The sequence below is a fragment of the Agaricus bisporus genome (assembly GCF_000300575.1).
Source record: "Agaricus bisporus var. bisporus H97 unplaced genomic scaffold AGABI2scaffold_3, whole genome shotgun sequence".
In the NCBI taxonomy this organism is placed as follows: Eukaryota; Fungi; Basidiomycota; class Agaricomycetes; order Agaricales; family Agaricaceae; genus Agaricus; species Agaricus bisporus.
This window is the reverse complement of record NW_006267366.1, coordinates 1,950,049-1,971,146: the sequence shown is the minus strand read 5'-3', so window position 1 is coordinate 1,971,146 and position 21,098 is coordinate 1,950,049. Positions and strand designations below refer to the sequence as shown.

Sequence of the window (21,098 nt, the reverse complement as noted above, 5' to 3'; positions counted from 1 at the left end):
CTTAGTACTCAAGTCTTCGTGAGGCGATGACACTTAATTGTTCATCTGAATGAGATGAACTTGCGTAGTTGTGGAAAGTTTATTGCGAGTCCAGAGGAATTACATGGAGGAGAGTGTCCGAAACGGAGACCTGTTGAAGGAATATTGTAATATAATGTCGAGTTGAATCTGTCGGACATCCTCGGACCGAGGTTAATGTCAAAGAACAAGTCAATTTGATACGGTGGAGAAAAGATCATATCATCAAAAGTGTTGATGGTGAAGTTCTGGAGATGGGAGGGAGGTCCCCCGGTCAGGTTGAATTTATTTTTTGAGTGGCCGGGTTGTGATATGTGCCAATATGTGATATGTGATCATGATCATATGATGGATGGTCGGCAGGTCAGTTCCGTGGGTACCATATCAGCACATCACGATGACTATTTGCTTGGGTCATATTTGACTCTAGCATTGATGATTACATAGTTGAGTGAGGCGAGGGGATTTCTACAGATGTGGCGAAACAAGTAGACGTCTGGGATAAGAGGATGAGGCTCTGATAGACGACTGTTGATTAGCTTCTCTTAAATACCGCCGACTCGGACTCGGAGTATGACCGAAAGTCTGTGCGTGGTCATCGCGGTAGATTAGTGGGCTCGGCTGGGCAGTCTTCTGGAGACCCAGAGGAAGGCCTCGTGTTTGTGTGAGAATATTTTTAACTGTGCAAAGAAGGATTCTCTGGGTGTATAAATACGTATAGGAGGTTTCTCTGGCTGTAAGTGGCTGGCGGAAATAAATTTTTGAGGACGTATGTATTGGTCTGAAAACAAGGCATGAATATTGTCTCCGAGATCACCAGACATGAATATGCAGTAGAGACGACTAGACTTGTTGGCCGTGTACCGGGATCCCGGTTGCGGGCTGAAACATGAATTATATGGTTATTTGTGAGGTACTATAGTTATAGCAGTGAAACAGAGGCGCGGAGGAGGGGAGGAGGGGAGGTAGGGGATTTGGAGTGTCCGGGGTCCTGTGGTGTTTGTGGAATTGAATTGGCAGGCTCGTTCTTGCTTTTCTGCACATCCCTCTCGTCGTCGTCGTCCACAGCGGCAAGCCCATTTCCTCGCTGTTCGTCAGCATCCTTATTGTATACGATACTTTTACTCGACCTTTTCTGTCTCGAGTCTTTACCACTCTTCTACTGCGACCTGTTCGCCATATCGACCTGCTGTTCGGACAGCTCTTCTTCGTATCTTTTCTATTCTTTCGTTTCTCTTTGGTTATAATCTTTTATGGCTGCCACTTCTCGCCAGGCAAAACAGAGGAAGGGAGGCCCAGATGCTGCCCGGTACGCGCCCTCATCGTCCCAGAATTCCCCGCTCACACATCCTCTTAGTCGTTCCGCCTGGACTGGCGCTCGGGCGTCCCCTACTTTTTCTCCCTCAACGCCCTCGCCTCGCGCTCACCCTGCGCCGGCCCCGACCCAGCAGGGCCCCTTCTCCCCCCTCGCGCAGCCCAACGGCGCACGGCCTGACAATCCCCGGGACCGCGTCCTCCAGGCCCTCACCGGCCTTACCGTGCGTCATTCTTCCCGCCATGTATTTATTTTACTCTGACATCAATCTCAGGGGACTACTGTCACTCTAGTCACCAAAACTGCCTCTCGCTTTGAAGGCGTTGTAGCCTCCACATCCACCAATGAAGGCGACACTACCGGCGTCACGCTCCGAGATGTCAAGGATCTAACAGCACCCGGCGCTCCCCTCAAGGACCAACTCTTCATAGCTTCCACTAACATCGAGAGTTATACCTCCGGACCCGCTGATGCGAAGCCCGCAAACGGCGATAGTGAGTTGTTTGTTGAAGACCTAGCGTCTGCAATCGATTTGACGCACAAACTTCTCGCTATCCCAGCATTCAAAACCGATATCGATATCAGTCAGAAGAAGGCAAATGCAGGTCGCGAACGTGAGCTTCAAGCCTGGCTCCCTGATCATGATCTCCCGCCCTTGGGGGCCGACGATACATTTGGTACTTCTGGTAATACAGCCTGGGATCAGTTTACTGTCAACGAACAGCTTTTCGGTATTACCGGTGGCTTTAATGAAGAAGAATATACTACAAAGCTCGACCGTAGCGCAGCTGATTTCAAAGAGCGCGAGCTCAAGGCTCAGCGCATCGCTGCCGAGATCTTAGGAGTATGTGGCTATTCTTGCCGTCGCTTTTTTTTTACTCAGTCCCTGACCTTATTCTACTCTAATCAGACTGCATCTAATAACCCGCACATTAGAGAGGAGCGGAATATCGATGACAGCGGTGCTAATGAAGAAGACAAGTGAGTTTGTGGTTGTCCTTAACACCCGGTAACTTTCAACTTCGTTCCAGATATGGTGCTGTCGTCCGAGGCCAGGGTGCTTACGTTCCTCCTGGTGCACGGAGGGGCCCAGCTGGCGCTCTTTCACCCCCGTCTACTACTGTCAGCATCGCTGCCGTCCCTACTGGTACTGTCAAGCAGGAAATTCCCAAAGTCGCTATCAATGGTCCGGACGGTAGTACTGTTAACCAGACTCAAACACCTCCTGACAAGACACCATCTCCTTCCCCGGTGCCTGCAAAGGTGTGTTGACATACCGTGTCTTTCGAATTGCATGATCTTGATTGTCTACACCTCAGGATGCCCCTGCAGCATTCCGTGACTTTGTTACAACGGAGAAGCAACGGTTGACCCGGAAACGTCAGGCACTCGTCAAGAATGATATGGACAAGCGTATGGCAGAGTTGGTGAAGTTCAGTCAAAGTTTCAAGGTATGAGATAATCTTTCACCTGTCATGATTTTTCTGATTGCTCTGCGTAGCTCAATAAACCCATCCCTGACGATCTCGTTCCTATTTTGGCTAAAGACGAAGAGAAGCAGCGTCTGATCAAGGAGAAGGCTAAAAAGGATTCAGAGTCGAACTTAGCTCGTGCGATTGGCGCGTCGACCGCAGTCACCGCGTCAAGGGGTGTTGGTGTTGGCGCACCTCTCAAAGGCGCCATGAAGGCTGCCGCTGCCGCAAGTTCATCCAAGCAACAATCTTCTCAGGCCCCTATTCCTCCTCAGAAGACTGGCGCAGGCCCAACAGCATCCAAATCAGATTCGGCGGTCAAGAAGATCCCGATGCATATCCAAGCCATTCCGCCTTTCAAGGGTAAGGCCAAACAAGTGTCGATTCATACTGTTTCAGCTACGAACGGTGTAAACGGTTCTGCTATGTCTGTAACCACAGCTGCGCCTACGAGTGCAAGTCCGGCCCCTATGTCACCCACGACAAGCAATGCGAACAGGTTGAATGTCAACGCATCGTCATTCAGACCGAACCCGAAGGCAAATGCTTTTACTCCTGTAATGAATTTACTACTTTTACTGACGAATTTGTGCATGTTGGCCTGACGCGATCTTTTTGATCTATGTTTGTGTTATCCTGAAAAATTTATCTAGGCTGCCGTTTCATCAAACACTGGTCCTCCGCCAATGGCCTCAGCCACGACATCTCATAGTGTTGCTTCGCCGAAGCCGAAGTCGGAAAGCACGGTTACCACGATCAATAATCCCTTCTTCGGCAACAAACCACTTAAAAAGAGCGCTGTCAGTCACATCAAGGATGATTTCAACCCTTACAAACATGGAAAGGTCAATGATCCGAGCCAAGCTGGTATGTTTGGGATGTCTTGTTACTTGCTATATGCGACTTATGCTTTTGAATCTAGCTCCAACATGGCCTTATCACGGCAAACGCTATGCTCAAATATTTTTGACTGTCTCTCACCCTACTCCTCATCCAACTCACATGGGCCCACCAGTCCAGCCTCCAGCACCCCCTCCACCATACGAGGAGGATCCCAATGCTCAAGCGGCTGCTGCACGATACGTCTACCCTTATCCTCCATACGGATACCCAGCTCAAGTCCGTATCTTTTCCATTTTGTTCTTCCTTTTTCGTCTCGCTCTCTATAAGACCTATCATATTCAATTTCTGTTGTTTTTGTTCTGTTTATATCCGTTGTCCGAGATGCTGACGTTAATCCTTTTCCTTTTTCGCGTGTTGTGATGGTTGCTCTACGATTGTCCTTGGATTTATTTAGCATATGATGCCCGGAATGGCTCCCGGTCCGCCAGGGACTTATATGCCAGGGCCATTTATGCAACCTATGCCCTATCCTCCCGGTATGCCCCCTCCTGCTGGTGAGTTATCCTTGATAGCATATCACTCATTGCTCGCGTGTTTATCTCTGTGTAGCTATGTATTCTCCCGCCATGAGTCAGATGCAACGTTAGTGGCCGTCTTTATTGATATTGATATTGCTTTACTGAAACAATGAATTAGCTTATATGCCCCCACCACCACCGGGTGCTTACCCGCCTCCGCCTAATGGTGCAGGTCCCCGACCTTCCATGCCTCCTACACCTATTCCCACTCATGCTCATCCATACTATCACCATCAGAGTCCGCAACGTATGCAATACCAATCTCGATTTGATTACTACCGGTGGTACTGATTGAGTGTTCTAGTACAACATGCTGTTCCCTATCCCATGATGATGCAACCACCTTCCGGAGTTCCTCACCCATACGAAAACGGACCACCGCCTCCTGTGCAAATGGGAGGACATGCATGAAAGGGTTGGCCTTTGTGTGTGTGAGGCAAGGAGCGTGAGCGCTGAGGGAAGGTTTATCTTGACTTGGTTTTAAAATCGTTGTTGAAATGTTTGGGGGTGATCAGCGTTGATTGAACAGGATGCGAAGGAGTGATGAGGTTGATGATGTGATTTCATCAGATGTGGATTTTGGGGAATCCTATGCCCGTGGATGGTGTTTACGATATTTGTGTGTGTGGATGGATCTGGTGATGTGATAATGGTTCGATCAAGGTGGAAACATTCTCTTGATTTATATCTGTGACATTGGGAAGGATAGGTAATGAAAGGGCGGATGAATGTCTTTTGGGTGGTATGTTTTTTCTTCTTTCTTTGACCTCTTATTGTTTGTTGTGATCATTCGCTGTTGTTCCGCTGTCCTTTTGTTTTCGCTTTTTTTTTCTTTGTCCCCTTCATTCTTTTTCGTCTAACCTACTTGCAACTACGTCCCACATATTTGTGTTTCATCGTGTGAGAGGTGTTTTTTTCTTCTTCTGGGAGAGAGAAATCCACATAGTATGCACACATGCATGCACATACATATCTTCAACCCCATACTCTACCATTGCCCGTCGTCGTACATGCCTTTCTCTTTCATGCACATACCTTCCTTTCCCAACATCACCTTCACCCATACCTCAATGTTCTATGTGGATCCCAGGAATCACGTTGTTGCACGAGTGCAGATGTAATTAGCCGCCGACTTATCCTAGGAGTAGAGAGCTGTAACATGGATAAGCTGTTGTAATTCATGTGTGTGCGTGCAATTCAACAATGATGATGCATATAAATAATAATTCAGAGCGGCTGCGTATGCTAACCCATATCCTATGAAAGCTAATGTGTAAAAAGCGGAACGTAATCCAGGAGATGCCATCTACGTAGTGTAACACGATTTTTCGACTTTCTTCAACAAGCCTTTCAACGTGTTACTCGACCTATTGCAATTCGCCTGCAGCCACACTTCCATATCCTTCCTGATCGACGCCAATTCTTCACTGATGGGTAATGCTCCATCCGGATGAACCAAACATGGATTGAGCAACACATCAAACAGCCTATTCCAGATATCTCCTTGCCAATATCGTTTAAGAGGCGTACCAATCTTGTATCGTTTCGTCTCCGATTCCGAAACGACCGCAATAGAGCTTTCTTGGATATATTTTCCAAAAAGCATGCAATAGATGATTCCGGCGAGACCGAAATAATCGGTTTGGAATGTCCATGGGCGGCCTTGTCGTAGTTCGAAACAATCTCTTTCATCCGTGGCCCAATCTGTAAGATATTCTTGACCTGAAGGAAACATTCTAGTATCGATTGTTCGTCCAAAGTCGATTACTTTGAGGCCTTTATATGACCAACCATCTTCACCAGAAGGTTGATATTGAGCATTCCATGCTGATGGTCCACCTGGAATGTCTTCGAGTCTCAAGAGGCAATTATCGATTTTGAGATCGCCATGGATGAACCCTGCATTATGTATTCCTTCGACGAGACGAATGAGCTCGACAGAGAAGAACATGACGAGTAGTTCATCTAGACATGCGCCTTGTTGTGAGACGCCGGCTGGAACTGCGTTGTTGATGACGTTTAGAAGCATGCCTTGTGGACACAAATCGAGAATGAGAAAGGATTCATCTGAATATGCGTATAACGCATGTGGAAGGACGAGGGAACGGCGTAATGAGTCAGGTAGAGAAGCATGTAGACAACGAAGGACATGGTATTCCCAGATATTTCGCGGCTTGACGATTTTGATAGCAACCAAGGAGGAAGATTCATCGTCATCGAGGTCAGCATCCAAATCTATATCCAAGTCGTCATAATCATCGTCGTCCTCCATTGGTGTACGTTCACCCATATCACGGGCTTTGAACACAGTACCGAACCCTCCCTCGCCAAGTTTTTCGCTGACCATGAAACGATGTCCATCAAGGGTAAGCATATAAGGAGATAGAGGAGCCGACTTCCTCGTAGATTTTTCCAGCGCCTCCGACTGCCTTGACGTCTGGTCATGTAGATCGAAGAACTGTTCATCGGAAGGTAGCTGTGATAAAAGTAACGAGAGGATGGCAGGCTCGAAGGGATTAACAGGGTTCGAGAACTGGAATTCCTGGTCCGGCGACCGTTTTTCGGCTAAGCTGAGTGGGGTCACTCCTTCTTCCAAGCCATCCACTAAGTAGTCATTTTCTTGCAGCTCCTGTACTTGTACGTATTCTTCTTCAGGTTCATCTCCCGCGTCATCCTCTTCCTCCTCGTATTCGACGTCTGACCCCTCCCGTAACTCGGCGGCAAGTCGTTCAGCTTTCTTCAGTGCCTCATCTTCCCCAATTTGAGGCGGAATGAAAACAACACCACTTCTCGGCGATCCGCTACTATCTTCCTCAGCTGATTCGTATTGAGGCTCTTTCGGCGTAGTGCCCATGGTGTACTCGCAAGTACGTTCTGTGATAGGCGTCATCACGTTAAATTGTCCAAATCGACCACCGAGGGGAGCTTCTCGATAATATTGATCTTCATCATCTTCGTATTCTCCCTCATCTGCAGGAACTTCAAATTGGGCTTCTAACTGTTCTTGCTCCCGATATTCATCTTCGTACTCCTCTGCTACCTCTTGCTCATGAACTACAGGTTCTTGCGACACTTCTTCGACTTTGGATATGCTAATAGCAGACAGAGCTGATCGGGATTTAGGTCCAGAAGGGGTCTTATCCGTCAACGGTGCAGCAACGGCTTCCTGAGAATCACGGAAAGGAGTAAACGCGGGTGTCTTGTCCACAAATGGCGTAAACGCAGCATTAGGCGTTTTAGGAGCAAGGTCGTTCTGCACATGCGTAGCAGCAGCGCCTCCATCATCCTCCCCTGGTCTACTAAAGACCTTGAAAGGAGTCTTGGCACTCTCATCGACAAACGGTGTAAATGCACGAGAATCGACTCCGTCCTTCTTGCGTGTCTCTCCTGAAGTATTTCGTTGAGGCGCGAATTTGGCGGTTGGAGCGAAGACCTCTGAGAAGACGGGTTTATCGTTCGCAACCGCGGGCTTGGATTTCAGCCGAGATGCATCCTCGTTCTGTGCAACAGGAATAGCGACACTTTTCGGGCCTAACGCCGGACGAGGAGTAATTACAGGGGTTTTCTGAGTACTTGAATCCACAAAAGGCGTAAACTACAGAGGAGGTCAGCAAGTAGGAATCCTCGGAGGCTAATCGATAAAGCACCTTAGTTCCGGGAGTGGTTCGATTTGGTTGAGCATTTTCATCCACGAACGGACGGAAAGCTAATGAATAAATCTGAGTAAATCATTGTCTAAAAAATCAAATTGCACGCACTAGAAGGCGTCTTGGCATTAATATTTTCATCTTCACGTGCACGCGTTAGAAGTGGGGGTACTATAGGAGTTACAGGTTCGACTTTCTTCACAGGTGCATGCTTGCTACCAGGGAAAATCTTCGTTTTCTCTGGAGAGTTGTACATGCCAAACACGTCTGCCAAGGCCTCCTTAGTATTGATCGTAACCGTAGGCTCTGCGCCACCCATAAGACTCTTTTTCCGGTTCGGATGTTTCATCTTTTTCGACCCATCATCGTTAAAGTCGACTGGTGCAGCGGAGAGTGGCATTTCAGACGCTGGTGGTGGTCCCCATTTTTTGCCAAGAAGGCCCATTGAACGCGCTCGCGCTTCCTGGATGCTGTATTCTTGTCCGTCCGAGAATAACAAGGATAGATCAAACATTAACTTCTCCAGTCGTTTCCCCGGAGGTGGTGGTGCCATCATCACAGCATATCGGGAGGCTGCAGTAGAGGTTGTAGAGAAAATGTTGGCAGAAGATGATGGCGAGGATTTTGAGGTGCCAGATGGAGCATTCGACGCTTCCTTTTTAGAGGAAGTCTTCCGTTGTGTGCCATCGGTATGTTCTTTTGAGGACGGTGGTTTCGAAGTGGCTTTGGAAGAGGACGTTGCAGAAGATATTGGGCCTACACGGGCTAGAAACTCTTTGTATTTTTCCTTCAACAGCTCCACTGGCCTGACTTGCTTCTTGATTCCTCTCCGGTAGATGGTATCTGCATCTTGTTTTCTGTATTCAAGCTCCTATGAGTCTCGCGGAGTAGATTGATGATGGACCACTCACCTGCCTTCGAGCTCCAGAGCGTTAGCATACTCTTCGTATAGTAGCGAGTAGGAAATTCCGATCTCATTTATCATTAGATATTTGTATACAGACAAAGCACTATGTCGTCCAGAGTGCTTCGCGTACAACGTCCATAGTTCTAGGTAGCGTTGGTCGGCTTTGTACAGAGGATCATCCTTGAATTTTCGTGTCGCTTCTTCCAGAAGCTGGATTAACCCTGAACTTTTGTCTGTCTCCCCATAGCTCTTGATTGTCCATTGAACGAATTGGTGGTAGACCCCAAGAGGATCGCGTTCTTTGACTAGCGCAGTATCGAGTTGTTTGCGGTATTGCTGCCGCAGCTCTTCGCGTTCGTCTTCTGTGTGGGCTGCGGAGGACCGTCGCTTCATCGGTGGCTGCATTCAAGTTCAACTTGAACCCTCAGATCTCGATCGCGTCGTGTTATGTCACATGATCGTCCCAATCAGTGATTTCTTTCCGGTTCTGAGTTTCGTCTCCGCATTTCGTGAATTGGGTCCCTTCTCAGCTAGCCGAAATCCCGTCAGTACGTTTGTAAGTATAGAGTATCGCTTTGAATCCCCGCCTCGCTCCTAGAAGTCGGATCAACCTTGATATTGGGTCCATCTCCCCACAATTCTCCGTCGTCCATTGTGCTAAAATCCGGAAGGATCATCTCCCTCGTCTTGATGTAGTGTTAAGTTGCTTCTCTGTACTGCTGACGTTCTGCGTTTCGCATCGCGTTCTCTAGTTCTCACAGGATCATCCAATAAAACAATTGTCGATTCATTTTTGTACTACTACTACACATGCAACCCACTTCCTAACGGTAGTTGGATTTTATCCCAGTTAATCCAAAGATAATTAAACAAAGACACCACGGAAAGTGGCCATTTGTGATTGTAAGCGTGCGATCTGTCCCGCAGTGAATTCAGTGTAGCAGATATCGTCACTGTAGTCCATGTAGTTGTCTAGATTAACAAACTTTGAGCCCAAGTCCCATATTCAAACGAGGTAGTAAAAACTTACGGATGGGGTCAGTTCCGCCACCAGAGCAGGAGTCACGGCTGCTGGGGCAACCAAAGTTGGGCTCAGCCTCAGGGGGAGTGTCAGAGACAGAGTCTCCTGAAGCAGAGCAGCCACCCTGGAAAGTGTGGAAGAGGCCGACCCAGTGACCAGCTTCGTGAATGAGAGTCTAAGAAATATTTTAGATACATTTCGTGCAAGCAACGTGTAGATCCTTACCCCACCGAGGTTGAAGGGAGCGGCGCTGCCACCGGGAAGGGAGGAGTAGAGCATGACCACACCATCATCAGTAGGGTTTCTAGAGAAGCTCGAGGGGAAAGTAGCATATCCCAAAAGACCTGCACCAGCTCCAGACTCGAAGCTATATTCGAAAACAAGGGTTAACATCAGAACTGATGCTGAACAACGTTCACTTACCCAACGGTGTAAACGTTCAGAGCATTAGCTCCACCGGTACGGAGAGACTGCTTCATGTCAGCTTCTCCACTGGTACCCGGACCAACTGATCTGAACCAATTGGCATTTGTGGTATGATCAATGCTAGCAAGCGAGAAGCTCAAGCCAGATCCAGAATAAGCGTCGTTCAAAACGTTGATTTGAGCAGTGAGCTGTGAATTACTTTGTTCAAAGTTAGACAACGAACTAGGAAATTCCTAATGATACGTACGGAACGTTTCCCCCACTGAGGGCTGTACTCTCCTGGATGACGTGGAAGTGCACAGGAATGGTAGCAGCCAGGGCTCTGTTTGCGGAAACGTCAACCTTCTTGGCCGCAAAGTCTGCCTCAAGAACAGCGACTTCATCATCAGTCAGCTCGTTGCCGCAAAGCCTGTTCAATCGGTAAGAATCGGTCAATCATAAGCCCATCGTTCTAGCACGCAAAACTGTACAAACCTGCGAGCACTAGGAGAAGCAAAAGCGGCGGAGGCAGCGAGCAGAACACAGAAGAAAGCAGACTTGAACATCTTTGAGACCCTCGATGAAGAAACTCTGGATGAGTGAAGAAATCACTTGTTCGTTGGCAGTCCTTAAATACGAATCCATGCTCTCTCCGGCTGATCTTCTTGCCCGCCTTTCGTGCAACCTTGTCCCAAAATCACATCGTCGTGACACAAGACCATGACATTGACTATGTCGCCACATGAGCTGGTAATAGCATACCTTCGCACATACACATGAAACCGATGTGCCAAGACTTTCAGAATAGTTTGTTCAGCCTACCAAAAGTCTTGGCTTTGATTGCTGGTCTATTTCGAGGATAGTGGGAGGGTGGTCATGAGCACGCATTGAGTTACTTATCGCGTCGCACATTGCACTAATAGAAGAGGTGAAAAATTCCCAGCGAGACCTTGTGACAAAGTACCACGCCTACCTTTCCCATCGAGTCACGCGTCGGGGAAAAGAGCGAGCACCCACACGCTTTTTGACAAGAGAAGCATCGCTATAAGTGTGTAATCGAGCAGCTGATAAGAGATCCGGTAATCCTTCTTTAACCAAGTATTCAAAGATCAAGGGACCAGGTACGCTGATATTCGGCCAGTGATTGAGGTGCGAGACCCGAAGCCTTGTGCAAAAAAACATGTGTCTTTTTAAAGAATGATCATGGATAGATGAGTACCACGAGGAGAGCAGTTATCTGGCAGTTATCATCAGCGATAGCGTTTTTTGTAGTCTTCCAGAACACTGATTTTTCAAGCCGGCCGTGTAAGGTTGATGAATATTTTGGGTGACACATGCCAGGCATAATTTCTTGTTATAATTAATAGAGCCTATGATAATTACATTTTGTTTGAGCGTGTGGTAATGCGGATGGGGAGATCAGAATATAAAAGACACTGAATTGAATGGATGCACAAGATGCGGTTGTCAATGCCGAGGCAATATTAAAATGGAGCTCCATGATGATGGGAAGAAGAACAAAATGAGAATCAAAGGACTTATGCGTTCGAGGCCGACTCGGCCTGATCGGGATCCGCGTAAAACCTCATGAGATGTACCAACGCACCATGCTCGATTGTCGTCTCCCAAAGTTTCATTTTGACTTGTTCCAACTTCACCCTCAACTCTTCCCGCTTTTCTTCAGCTCTTTTCAAAATATCTGTCTTCCTCTGCTTTTGTATGGGTTTCGTTTGAGGCTCTAGATCTGTGACTCGTAATACCTGAAAAACACCAGGAGGCTGAGGTGCAACAGACGAAACTGAAGCATTACATGGCGACGGCGCGGTTTGTTGAGACGCGATCGGTGGTTCACGAGCTGCAACTCGAGGACTGGGCTCAGACGATGTTTTACTATCACGATCACCGCCCATTAGGTGCTTCACAACGTTCTTTGCGCGCCCTGGCCGGTGGTCTATTTGCATTTGGATCTCGTCCCCTAGATCTGGTTTGCGCATGTCGTCAATGTCCGACGTTGCCGGGAGAATCGGTCACCACATACCTGATACGCTACCTGCAGCCGAATGGAACGCCATATCACAGTCGGTAGAGCTGGGTGTGACATATTCACAAGTTGCTGATGAAGGTGCGGGCGATAAAGACTGCGACACCCCGTTTCTTGTAAGTACATCTTGAGTACCGTTAGATAATGGATGTATCAGAGAGCCAAAGTCGGGTTGCGACATCGCTAAGAGTTGTGGATCAATGAGACTATTAGCGACCGAGCCTGAGGCAGAAGGCGTTCCGCCCTCTGTGACTTGCAGAGTCTCATAGAGACTATTTCGATCAAATTCTTTGGTTGTATCTCGAGATGATGGTGAGAGGCCGAAACCAACGTCTATGGTTGGAGGAGCGGAACTTGTTACAGGCGGACTACTCCTAAGACTTTCAGAAGTCGGCAAGGCACCAGCTACGAGGTTGAACGCTGAGTCAGAATCTCCAAGGTGGTCAAGATCAAGAGAACTAAATGGCTGTGCTGGCTGATTGTCCATGCAGGGTGTCGTAGGGAAGGATGATGAATCCCCACTGGAAGGTGAGCCGAATACAGATGACGACTCATTTGGATTGAAGCCAAGTAGAGAATCCAATGAATACTGATCAGAGCCAGATAAATCCCGGGCGCGGACACCTGCCTCTTGAAGAGGAAAAGTTTGCAGTATGTTCATCCAACTGTCAATAAGACATTGCTCCATATGCCCGTCTGACAACGAGGGAAAAGCGGCAGATGAATTGCTACCAGAATTCGACTCAGGCGGAATTGAAGGGTCAAAAGATGAACTGCCAGGATTGTTTGTGTCGGATGCTGCTAGTAGGGCGGAGAAAAGATCATTGAAGGATGAGTTGGAAGGCGTTGAATTGGTGTCTTGGGGGAATTGAGATTCCGAGGGATCAGATTTGGATGCCAATATCGAATCCACATTTTCCAAGGCAGATGATGCCTTACCCCCCGCTCCCCGCTCTGGAGCATCTCGCGATACAGGTGCGAGTGGACCTTGATCATCATTCATGTCTCTATAATGATTGGCTCCTTTACCTCCTCGTCTTTGTGGTACATCTTCATCAATCCCCTTTCCATTTTCAGATGAAGGTTTTTGCCTCTTGGCCAGATCCTCCAAATGCTTTCTAGCAGCCACCTTTTGCGCAGCTTCTTTGACCAAATCGATCAATTGCGATATCAACTGACGCCCTCGCTCCTGTAGCCAGGTTTGTTGATAGGCTTCTGGACCTTCACCCTCTCGAAACGGATAAGGAACATCCCAATCCGCAGCGCCTGCCGGGACGCGATTCAGCTTCCGCCTTTTGGGAGGTGGCTGAAATAGACGAATGTTTCCTGCTCTCTTCGCAGGATGTGTGTTGAAAGTTACTGGACCAGGCGCCACTGCTCTCCCACCCAAAGCTCCAGCGGTTAACAGCTTCAGGATGCTCTGCAACACCGGAAAAATATCCTTCTGTTTAATCAGCATCTCAACAATCTCCTGGTTTGTAGGCTTAGGAAGCCCAGAAAGATCAACGACGTTGGTGCGGTCTGAATGATGTCGGCCTATCAGCGAATGTTCTGTGGATACCACTTCGCCATCGTCGAGTACGATGGGATTGGAAGGACTGGCGCCACGGGGAGTGCCGCCCATGGTCAGCTGAAGTGGCTTCACCCGTGCGACAAGGCCAGCATGGCCGAGTAGCGCTTGTTGACTGCGAAGAAAATGAGCCGGGAGAGGCTGCGAGGGATCAGGGAGCGCTATTGGAGGTGGCGGAGGACGAGACATTTGTTCCTTCGTCTTTCGTTTTGGGGCCCGCTTATGAGATGGTGTAGGTCGTCGTTGAGTCATAGACGAATCAGGGCGAGACAATGAAACTGGGGCTGGTTGAGGTGTCATCTCATCGCGTCCAACAGAATTGCGTCCAACAGAATTTTGACGCGAATGCGGCTCGCTCGACGGTAAAGATCGTGGTAGAATAGGGGTACACGAACCCCCTGGCAGGCTTAACGATGCAGCTATTGGATTGATCGATTGTTCAGAATGCATATGGGAGCCAGGAAGTGCAATGGTCCCCACATTTTGTGCTGATGAGCTGTAGCTCGATTCTTGAGACATTCCAGGCGGGGTGCTGGATGATGCCAGAGTGCGCGATGGTGACCTACCTCTTGCCGAGGGCGAGGGAGGGGGCGAGCCAAATAGTGAGTCACCATCCTCGCACCCATCTTGAAAATTTGGGTCTGCGGAATATGACAGCATTCCACGCTGCGAATCGAATAGTAAACGGATCTGCTGATGTTGAGGTAAAGACTCCGAGCACACCTAGGACGCTATCAATTTTTTGAGGTGGCGAATCCAGTTCGGATCGATAATGTCGTCGTGCTGACAGCAGCAATCCCGAAAGAATATGACTATATCTGAAGATTTCTGATGTTAGCTGCTGACCATAATAAGACCCGGTACAAGATATTGACCTTTCCCGAATGATTTCAGGCGAGGGTGATGGACGCACAGAGAGGGAAGAAAAAGTGGGAACCAAACACGCGTATGATATGATGTAAGCGAACTGATGGGTATGTCATAATAGCCCGGATCTTGCCGAATTTGTGGGCCCAATCTCGAGTTCCACGTTGAGTTGTGCAGCAGCATCGAAACAGAAAGACAATGTCCAAGATGGAATATTCAAGGCCAAGAAAGTCTAGCGACAGACTACAGTAAGGTGTCCAAACAGGTGTTTAACCATAGTCCAAAGGGTATCAAAAAACAAATCACACACGTTGATCAAGGCATCGGTATCCTTCCAGCTCATACATAATCCTCTCGATACGAGCCATTCACAAACTCAACTCTCGGTAAACTTTTCACAATCAACCTTCCCACCTGATCCATCTTATACTCTTCCCAACTCCGATCCCCAACCTTCCTCAAATACAATTCCCCAACATTCCAGTTCCCCAAAACCAAAACGCTCATATCATGGCGAAACTGCCAAGTGTTAACCATTGGTACGTTGGGTATTTTCAAAATTCCCCCAGCTGTTGGATCCACCAATACCGGCTCCGTCAAAGATTTTTGTCGACCCACGGAGGAATAGGCGAGATGTAAACATTGCAGGGATGGGCATTTCGTAGAGAGGTTTATGAGAACGGCGGATGTGAGGACTTCGAGTGAGATTTCCAAGCTCTCTAACCGTTTTGAACCGATAAGGAGTAGAAGTTCTTGGAATTGGGTAAGACTCATAATTAATCCATTTAGTGAAAGGTGCGTAAGAGTCGACGCGTGACGGGCGCAGTAGAGATTTGTTCCTTCAAAGAATGATAAATTAGAGGTTCCCGGTAAGGTAAGAGCCATTTGCCGTAGACGAGGAAGTTGAAGGTTATACGGTGGTTGTTCAAACCACTCTTGCGGGTGCAATATAAAGGTCTGTGATGCGGCAACATTTGAAGGGGTGACAAAGGTCCATCTAAACGAAGTCAAATTATCCCGGTGTCGTATCAAAAATTGACCAAGAGCTTCAGTATGATTCTTTGACGGAGTGAATGATGGCTGTTCAATCTCGAGAGTTTCAAGGTGAAGTAAACACCCTATACCATCATACAACGACGTCAGATCTTGATCTATTTTCGACCCAATTGATAGCATCTTCAAGGTCTTCGAATGCCGTCGGATAAATGGTGCCAGGATCAGCCGAATGGCATACACATCATCATTCGGGTTTTCATGGCCGCTGTCTACCCTCACTCTGAAAGCCTCTAGACGAGGCCATTCATAATGGTGTGGAATGAGTTGCTTCCAAGCCACGACCGAGCCGGTAATCGTCAAATTCTTCAAAGTCGTGCCGTAGGGAGTTTCGTTTCCAGGTGGTTGTAGTAGAACGATGGTTGAATCATTCTCATCGGATGATGGACAGATCGAGTTTGGAAAATGAATATCAAGGTTCGTGAGGTTCGGGAGACTACTAAGGAATTCACGAAGGGCAGCAGTGATACCATCCCGAGCTACTTGTTCTCGCGTCTTTTGCCGACTTAGCGTCAACGAACGCCCAATTGTGACAGAACCAGAAGCAGGGTTCGAAGGAAGGAATTGTGGTGCAATAGACGGTGTTGGGGGTTGAGCTTTAGACCTCCAATGGGATACAGCGAGTTTGACGAAAGCAGAATTGCTTATCCTCTTCATTGCTGCGTCCGTGACGTGCGTGCCGTTTTCCGACTCATGGTCGAAAGATAAACGAGTGACTTTGAACGATAGTGAGTGGACATTATTCCGCAACCGGAAGTTTTTTCTGTTGATTGAGAGGCATGGAGTTAATAACAACAAGGGTAACAATCCCAGCAACAATAGCTCACGCGATCGCCGCACAGCGCGCTGTTCCCCTACTTCCAGCGCCCTGCAATTTCCCGATTGAAGCTTCACGGTATCGCAGAGCCATGGAAATGCGATACAACGGTTGATTTATAGAGTACATCTGGCGTATCTGCTCATTGGTCAAGAATCGGCAAATGCATGACCACAGATGATCAGGTAGAGTACAGGTTGACACCAGGGTGGAGGTAGAATCATAACTGCTCGAGCACTTGAATGTAGACATGTCGCCACGTCTGAGGATAGGCCAAGAGAAGGAGGGAGGAAAATGAAGGAGACGTAACGAAGGAAGTCGGAAAACAGGCTAGTCTGATTTGGAGTATGAGGTCAAAATTAATGCATTGAGCGTTATGCGTGAGTATGATGGTGCATGGCTGATCGGAACAGAATATTAAAGGGGATACACAAGAAGGTTGGAAGGGCTGGCAACAGATCTAAAACACCGCACAGCCGACCGAGTCCATTTGCCGATAACATTTCCCTTTTCTTTCACTCCTTTCCGTATTAAATATTTTCAGTACATCGACTTGGAAGCACCGCACTTACAATTTCCATTGACTTCCAAACGTCACGACCTCAAGGACTCGGACTCGGAAAAAGTGCTATATCACGTGCGAACGAGCCCTTCCAATGGCGACCTCGAGCCGTACTGATCCTCTTCTGTCTGTTTCTGCCTCTAATGAAACCTGGATCTCTGACCTCTGCGACGTAACCGCGATTTCGAAAAAGCACTTGCGCAGGAGCCAGCAACAGAACAAGAACGCTCAATGGGGCTGTCCCCGAATATTAGAAACAATGGCATGAACAAGAAAAGTTGATGCGCACCGACTGCGAATCCTTGTTTCTATTTGTGGTCGACTACGTGCTGTTTTGAAATTGAAGACAGAATATCTAAATGTTTTGAATGAACGGCATGTGCTGCGTGCGGAAAAACTGTTATGTCTCAGTGGGCCTTCGGATTGCAACATTCTATGCTCGAGGGCGAATTGGACGTGGAATTGGAAGAGGATCAAAGAGAATGGCTGCAGAGAGGTAAGAGTTGACGTCTGTGCTGCGAAATTAGCTAGCGTTGATCGTCGGTGAAGCGAGGTCGAGAGGCACAAGGATCGAGAACCTATATCTGAAAGAGCTGATCATGATGTTGAGGTATACTCGTATTCGTCCTGCCATTTCTTACCAACACTAACCCAACTCCAAAAAAAGGTGTCAACAAACTACGGGAGGAAAATGTCCAACTATAGATATACGCTATCATCGACGTCTTCTAAACTGAAACGCATCAATCTACAGTTCGAAGGCTCGCGGTCGTCGTGGCATCAAGACCTCGAAAGTCAGAATAAAGAGCTCAAAAGAAGAAATCACGATATGCAGCGACAGCTAGATAAATGGCAACGACTGGAAGGCAAGGGCGAAACGGAACTCGAACCCCTACGGAAACAAAAACTTGAGCAGGCCGCCGAGGCGAAAACCTATCTCACGTGCATTGGGTTCCAGTGGGACAACCCCTATCATTGGACACGCCGCAGGGGGATCGATACCCACTGACCACATATTCACTGTTTTCCAGTGGGGGTCGGACCTATGGTGTATACGTGGATTCAATTTCAAACACAGAATAAATGAAAGATAGTTCGGGTTCGGTAGAAGGTATGCTATATTTAGTGCCTAAAAATGGAATATATTCCTCATTAAGAACGTCTAGGGCATGCCCAGGTAGCCATGTAGGAAAATCAATGCTACATATTACTACCACTTCCATTCTATGTCTTTTTGACATTCTCCCGGTGCTGGATGCTCAAGGTAATCCTATTGATTTAGTCCCGGAATTTGCACCTGAATCCATCACTTCGTGAGTTCAATAATCTCCACTGGGAAGTCGACTGACTGGAAATCTTTTTGATACTTCAGGCATCCCTTACCCTTCAAATGTAAAATCAGTCCTCGCAAAGGGAAGGATGTAGAAATTTTGCTCGACGAGTATATGAGTGTAGAATATGTCTGAATAATTGACTTGTTCCGGGAAATCGGGACAGAATGTAAAAGGAGGTCGGAGACAGACAAGAGTGGAAGCGCTGCAGACTCGAATGGCAACACTGATGTCAGATCAAAAACACTCCATAACCGACCATGGTGACGCAAAATACAAACGAGTACATACTGTACATATTCACATAAGGACGTGCAGCGCACCGCCCACAAGTCTCCTAATGATAATAGCTAAGTACATGTCAAGATTTAGGTTTAGTCATCCTGGTGTTTATCACTGGGCCCATTATGTTACTGAAAGTACTGGTGATAGTCCGCTTAGGAACAGGTCCGTCCGCTTCTTCCACAGGAAGGAGGGATGTGGGTATATTAAACCCTCCGTCTGACTGATAATTGAGAAGGTCAGACATTCCTTCAAACCTGACATGTTGAAAAAACGTACAGTGGGAGCAAAGTTGAATGACATGGGCTGACTTGGTTGACTACCCGCAAACAAGGTCTTTTTTCTCTTCGGCTTTGGTGCTAGATCAGACCCTACGTTTGCCCGATCTTCGGAACCTTTTGAAGTCGACCCAAGCTTCTTTTCGATGTCCCCAGCCTGCGTATTTCCGGGTTTCTTGGTCGCTTTCGCCGCTTTCTTGTTCGGCTGGTCCGACTCCACATCGTCTGGATCTGCAAATGCCTTTCTTTTACGTCTCAGCTTCACAGGGGAAGCACCTTCATCATCTATAATTTCTATAGCCTTCGCCTTCCCTTTGCTTCTTGCCCGTGGTTGTTTCGTACTCCCTTTCTCCTCCTCCACCTCATCTCCCCGTGGTGACTCTTCCGCTTGTAAGTCTTCCAAGTCTTCCTCTTCCACTATAGGAGAGATGACCTTTGACCTAGGCTTCTTGACACCCTTAGCGCGAGGATTGGGAATTTCGAGAACAGATTCTGCCTCACCCGCCGGCGTCGTCCCTCGCTGACGACGAGCTTTACGACGTTCCGCCACTTCGTACTCGCCTTCGGAATCTGAAGGAGGAGGTTTCTTCGATGCAGATTTCAATGGCCTCGAAGTAGTATTCCTAGTGTTCTGCTGTTCCAATAACAACCGCTCAAGCTCCTCCTGAGCATCGGCAAGCCTTTTGTTCGCGTCCTCTGCCTCTTTCTATAGAAACAATCAGGCTATTGCGGGACTAGAAAGAGTATTTGGACGAACTTGCCACTGCAGAGCAGTACCTTTTACATGCTCGACGCGTCTCTTTTCCCTCTCTAACAGGTTTTCGCTTTCGCCAGCCTTTCTTAATTTATCTCGTAACTCCTTCATCTCGGTGTCTGCCTCAATCTTCTGTTTCCGTAGGGATTCGAGTTCCGTTTCGCCCTTGCCTTCCAGTCGTTGCCATTTATCTAGCTGTCGCTGCAGATCATGATTTCTTCTTTTGAGCTCGTCATTTTGACTCTCGAGCTCTTGACGCGACGACTGCGAGCCTTCGAACTGTAGATTGATGCGTTCCAGCTTAGAAGACGTTGACGACAAGGTAGCCTGTAGTTGGACATTTTCCTCCCGTAGTTTGCTGACATCTTTCTGAGAATCGAGTTAGCTTTTGTAAGAAATGGAAGGATGAATACGAACGTACTTCAATGTCAGCTCTTTCAGAAATAAGGTTCTCAATCCTTGTATCTCTCGACCTCACTTCACCGACGATCAACGCCAGCTTTTTTCGCAGCACCGACGCCAACTCCATCCTCTCTGCCGCCATATTCTCCAATTCCTCCTCCAATTCCACAATCTTCTCTTCCAACTCGCGCTCCCGAGCATAGAACGTTGTAACTCGAAAGTCCCGCTGTAGGCGTAACAATTTTTCCGCACGTAGCATTTGCTGTTCATTCAAAACATTGAGACGCTCTGACTCCAGTTCCGAAACGGTGCGCAGTTGAACAAATCGATAACAGGAAAGTAGGGATTCGCATTCGGTCCGCATCAACCTTTCTTGTTCATGCCATTGTTTCTGATATTCGAGGACAGCTTCCTTTGAGCGTTCTTTTTCTGCTGCAAGCTCCTGTGCAAGTTCTTTCTTTATGTGCTCGAGAGTGCGGTTACGTCGCACGAGGTCAGAGATTTGGGCTTCATTGGAGGCAGAAACAGACGGAAGAGGATCAGTACGACTCGAGGTCGCCATTGAACCGTAAGTGCTTAATTAGGAGAAAGTCAGAAAGAGACTCATCGTTCAATATGCACGTGATGTTAATGAAGCCTTGTCCGCGAGTTTTAAACGTTTAATTCAGAGTCCTCTTAGAGAGGTAAAGTTTGAAAGACAACATCGTGGCAGTAGTTGCCGTGCTTCCGAGTCGAAGTATTTGAATTATAGTAGCGAGAGGAAGATACCGATACAGTAACATTATTACCCCCGGTGATTAGCGGATTTGGACGACTGCACCAATTACCGAGCCCTGGCAGCGCTCTAGAATAAAATCCTCGCGCAAAATACTGAAAGAACCGGCTCGTTGCAGCCGTTTCCTCCCGTTTGTCATCAAGAGTGTCAGATATGCATA

The 21,098-nt window shown here is 47.8% G+C and overlaps 8 protein-coding genes across 8 annotated transcripts; 3 read left to right on the top strand and 5 right to left on the bottom strand.

Moving 5' to 3' along the window:
- Positions 1 to 1,062: 1,062 nt before the first annotated feature.
- On the top strand, positions 1,063 to 5,427 carry AGABI2DRAFT_201859 (hypothetical protein). Its single transcript, XM_006459459.1, has 14 exons — positions 1,063 to 1,327; positions 1,376 to 1,556; positions 1,608 to 1,827; positions 1,894 to 2,177; positions 2,244 to 2,314; positions 2,365 to 2,596; positions 2,653 to 2,784; positions 2,835 to 3,344; positions 3,459 to 3,672; positions 3,728 to 3,924; positions 4,103 to 4,202; positions 4,258 to 4,290; positions 4,345 to 4,473; positions 4,531 to 5,427. The coding sequence occupies exons 1-14, from the start codon at positions 1,272 to 1,274 to the stop codon at positions 4,635 to 4,637; spliced, it is 2,466 nt and encodes an 821-aa protein (XP_006459522.1). The 5' UTR covers positions 1,063 to 1,271; the 3' UTR covers positions 4,638 to 5,427.
- AGABI2DRAFT_201858 (hypothetical protein) lies at positions 5,403 to 9,173 on the bottom strand (the record flags this gene model as incomplete). The annotated part of the gene is made up of 4 exons (XM_006459458.1): positions 5,403 to 7,821; positions 7,874 to 7,932; positions 7,985 to 8,730; positions 8,785 to 9,173. 4 exons carry the CDS (start codon positions 9,171 to 9,173, stop codon positions 5,533 to 5,535), a joined length of 3,483 nt encoding a protein of 1,160 aa, XP_006459521.1. The 3' UTR covers positions 5,403 to 5,532.
- Positions 9,174 to 9,547: 374 nt separating this feature from the next.
- AGABI2DRAFT_134948 (hypothetical protein) lies at positions 9,548 to 10,799 on the bottom strand. Its single transcript, XM_006459457.1, has 6 exons — positions 10,702 to 10,799; positions 10,475 to 10,636; positions 10,225 to 10,425; positions 10,027 to 10,168; positions 9,811 to 9,976; positions 9,548 to 9,752 (listed from the first exon to the last, which is right to left on the bottom strand). Exons 1-6 carry the CDS (start codon positions 10,770 to 10,772, stop codon positions 9,646 to 9,648), a joined length of 849 nt encoding a protein of 282 aa, XP_006459520.1. The 5' UTR covers positions 10,773 to 10,799; the 3' UTR covers positions 9,548 to 9,645.
- Positions 10,800 to 11,744: 945 nt separating this feature from the next.
- Positions 11,745 to 14,336, bottom strand: AGABI2DRAFT_116484 (hypothetical protein; the record flags this gene model as incomplete). Its single annotated transcript, XM_006459456.1, has 2 exons — positions 11,745 to 12,181; positions 12,245 to 14,336. The coding sequence occupies 2 exons, from the start codon at positions 14,334 to 14,336 to the stop codon at positions 11,745 to 11,747; spliced, it is 2,529 nt and encodes an 842-aa protein (XP_006459519.1).
- Positions 14,337 to 15,098: 762 nt separating this feature from the next.
- AGABI2DRAFT_177435 (hypothetical protein) lies at positions 15,099 to 16,859 on the bottom strand (the record flags this gene model as incomplete). The annotated part of the gene is made up of 2 exons (XM_006459455.1): positions 16,565 to 16,859; positions 15,099 to 16,500 (listed from the first exon to the last, which is right to left on the bottom strand). Coding segments are annotated over exons 1-2 (1,644 nt in total), but the record flags the coding sequence as incomplete, so codon positions are not given.
- A 200-nt stretch (positions 16,860 to 17,059) lies between these two features.
- On the top strand, positions 17,060 to 18,125 carry AGABI2DRAFT_177434 (hypothetical protein; the record flags this gene model as incomplete). The annotated part of the gene is made up of 3 exons (XM_006459454.1): positions 17,060 to 17,612; positions 17,648 to 17,726; positions 17,822 to 18,125. Exons 1-3 carry the CDS (start codon positions 17,519 to 17,521, stop codon positions 18,123 to 18,125), a joined length of 477 nt encoding a protein of 158 aa, XP_006459517.1. The 5' UTR covers positions 17,060 to 17,518.
- Positions 18,126 to 18,229: 104 nt separating this feature from the next.
- Positions 18,230 to 18,582, top strand: AGABI2DRAFT_65914 (hypothetical protein; the record flags this gene model as incomplete). The annotated part of the gene is made up of 2 exons (XM_006459453.1): positions 18,230 to 18,429; positions 18,489 to 18,582. The coding sequence occupies 2 exons, from the start codon at positions 18,230 to 18,232 to the stop codon at positions 18,580 to 18,582; spliced, it is 294 nt and encodes a 97-aa protein (XP_006459516.1).
- Positions 18,583 to 18,856: 274 nt separating this feature from the next.
- Positions 18,857 to 20,727, bottom strand: AGABI2DRAFT_177433 (hypothetical protein; the record flags this gene model as incomplete). Its single annotated transcript, XM_006459452.1, has 4 exons — positions 18,857 to 18,952; positions 19,009 to 19,713; positions 19,765 to 20,130; positions 20,183 to 20,727. Coding segments are annotated over 4 exons (1,712 nt in total), but the record flags the coding sequence as incomplete, so codon positions are not given.
- Between the last annotated feature and the right edge of the window lie 371 nt (positions 20,728 to 21,098).

What these genes read in the sequence shown, in the direction of transcription:
- AGABI2DRAFT_201859 (XM_006459459.1), top strand. Translation starts at nt 1,272, where the DNA reads ATGGCTGCCACTTCTCGCCAGGCAAAACAGAGGAAGGGAGGCCCAGAT. An exon ending in CATTCAGACCGAACCCGAAG is followed by an intron (nt 3,345 to 3,458) that starts GCAAATGCTTTT and finishes AAATTTATCTAG; the next exon opens with GCTGCCGTTTCATCAAACAC. An exon ending in CGGTATGCCCCCTCCTGCTG is followed by an intron (nt 4,203 to 4,257) that starts GTGAGTTATCCT and finishes ATCTCTGTGTAG; the next exon opens with CTATGTATTCTCCCGCCATG.
- AGABI2DRAFT_134948 (XM_006459457.1), bottom strand. Translation starts at nt 10,772, where the DNA reads ATGTTCAAGTCTGCTTTCTTCTGTGTTCTGCTCGCTGCCTCCGCCGCT. An exon ending in CTCAGTGGGGGAAACGTTCC is followed by an intron (nt 10,426 to 10,474) that starts GTACGTATCATT and finishes CTTTGAACAAAG; the next exon opens with TAATTCACAGCTCACTGCTC. An exon ending in CTCCCTTCAACCTCGGTGGG is followed by an intron (nt 9,977 to 10,026) that starts GTAAGGATCTAC and finishes AATATTTCTTAG; the next exon opens with ACTCTCATTCACGAAGCTGG.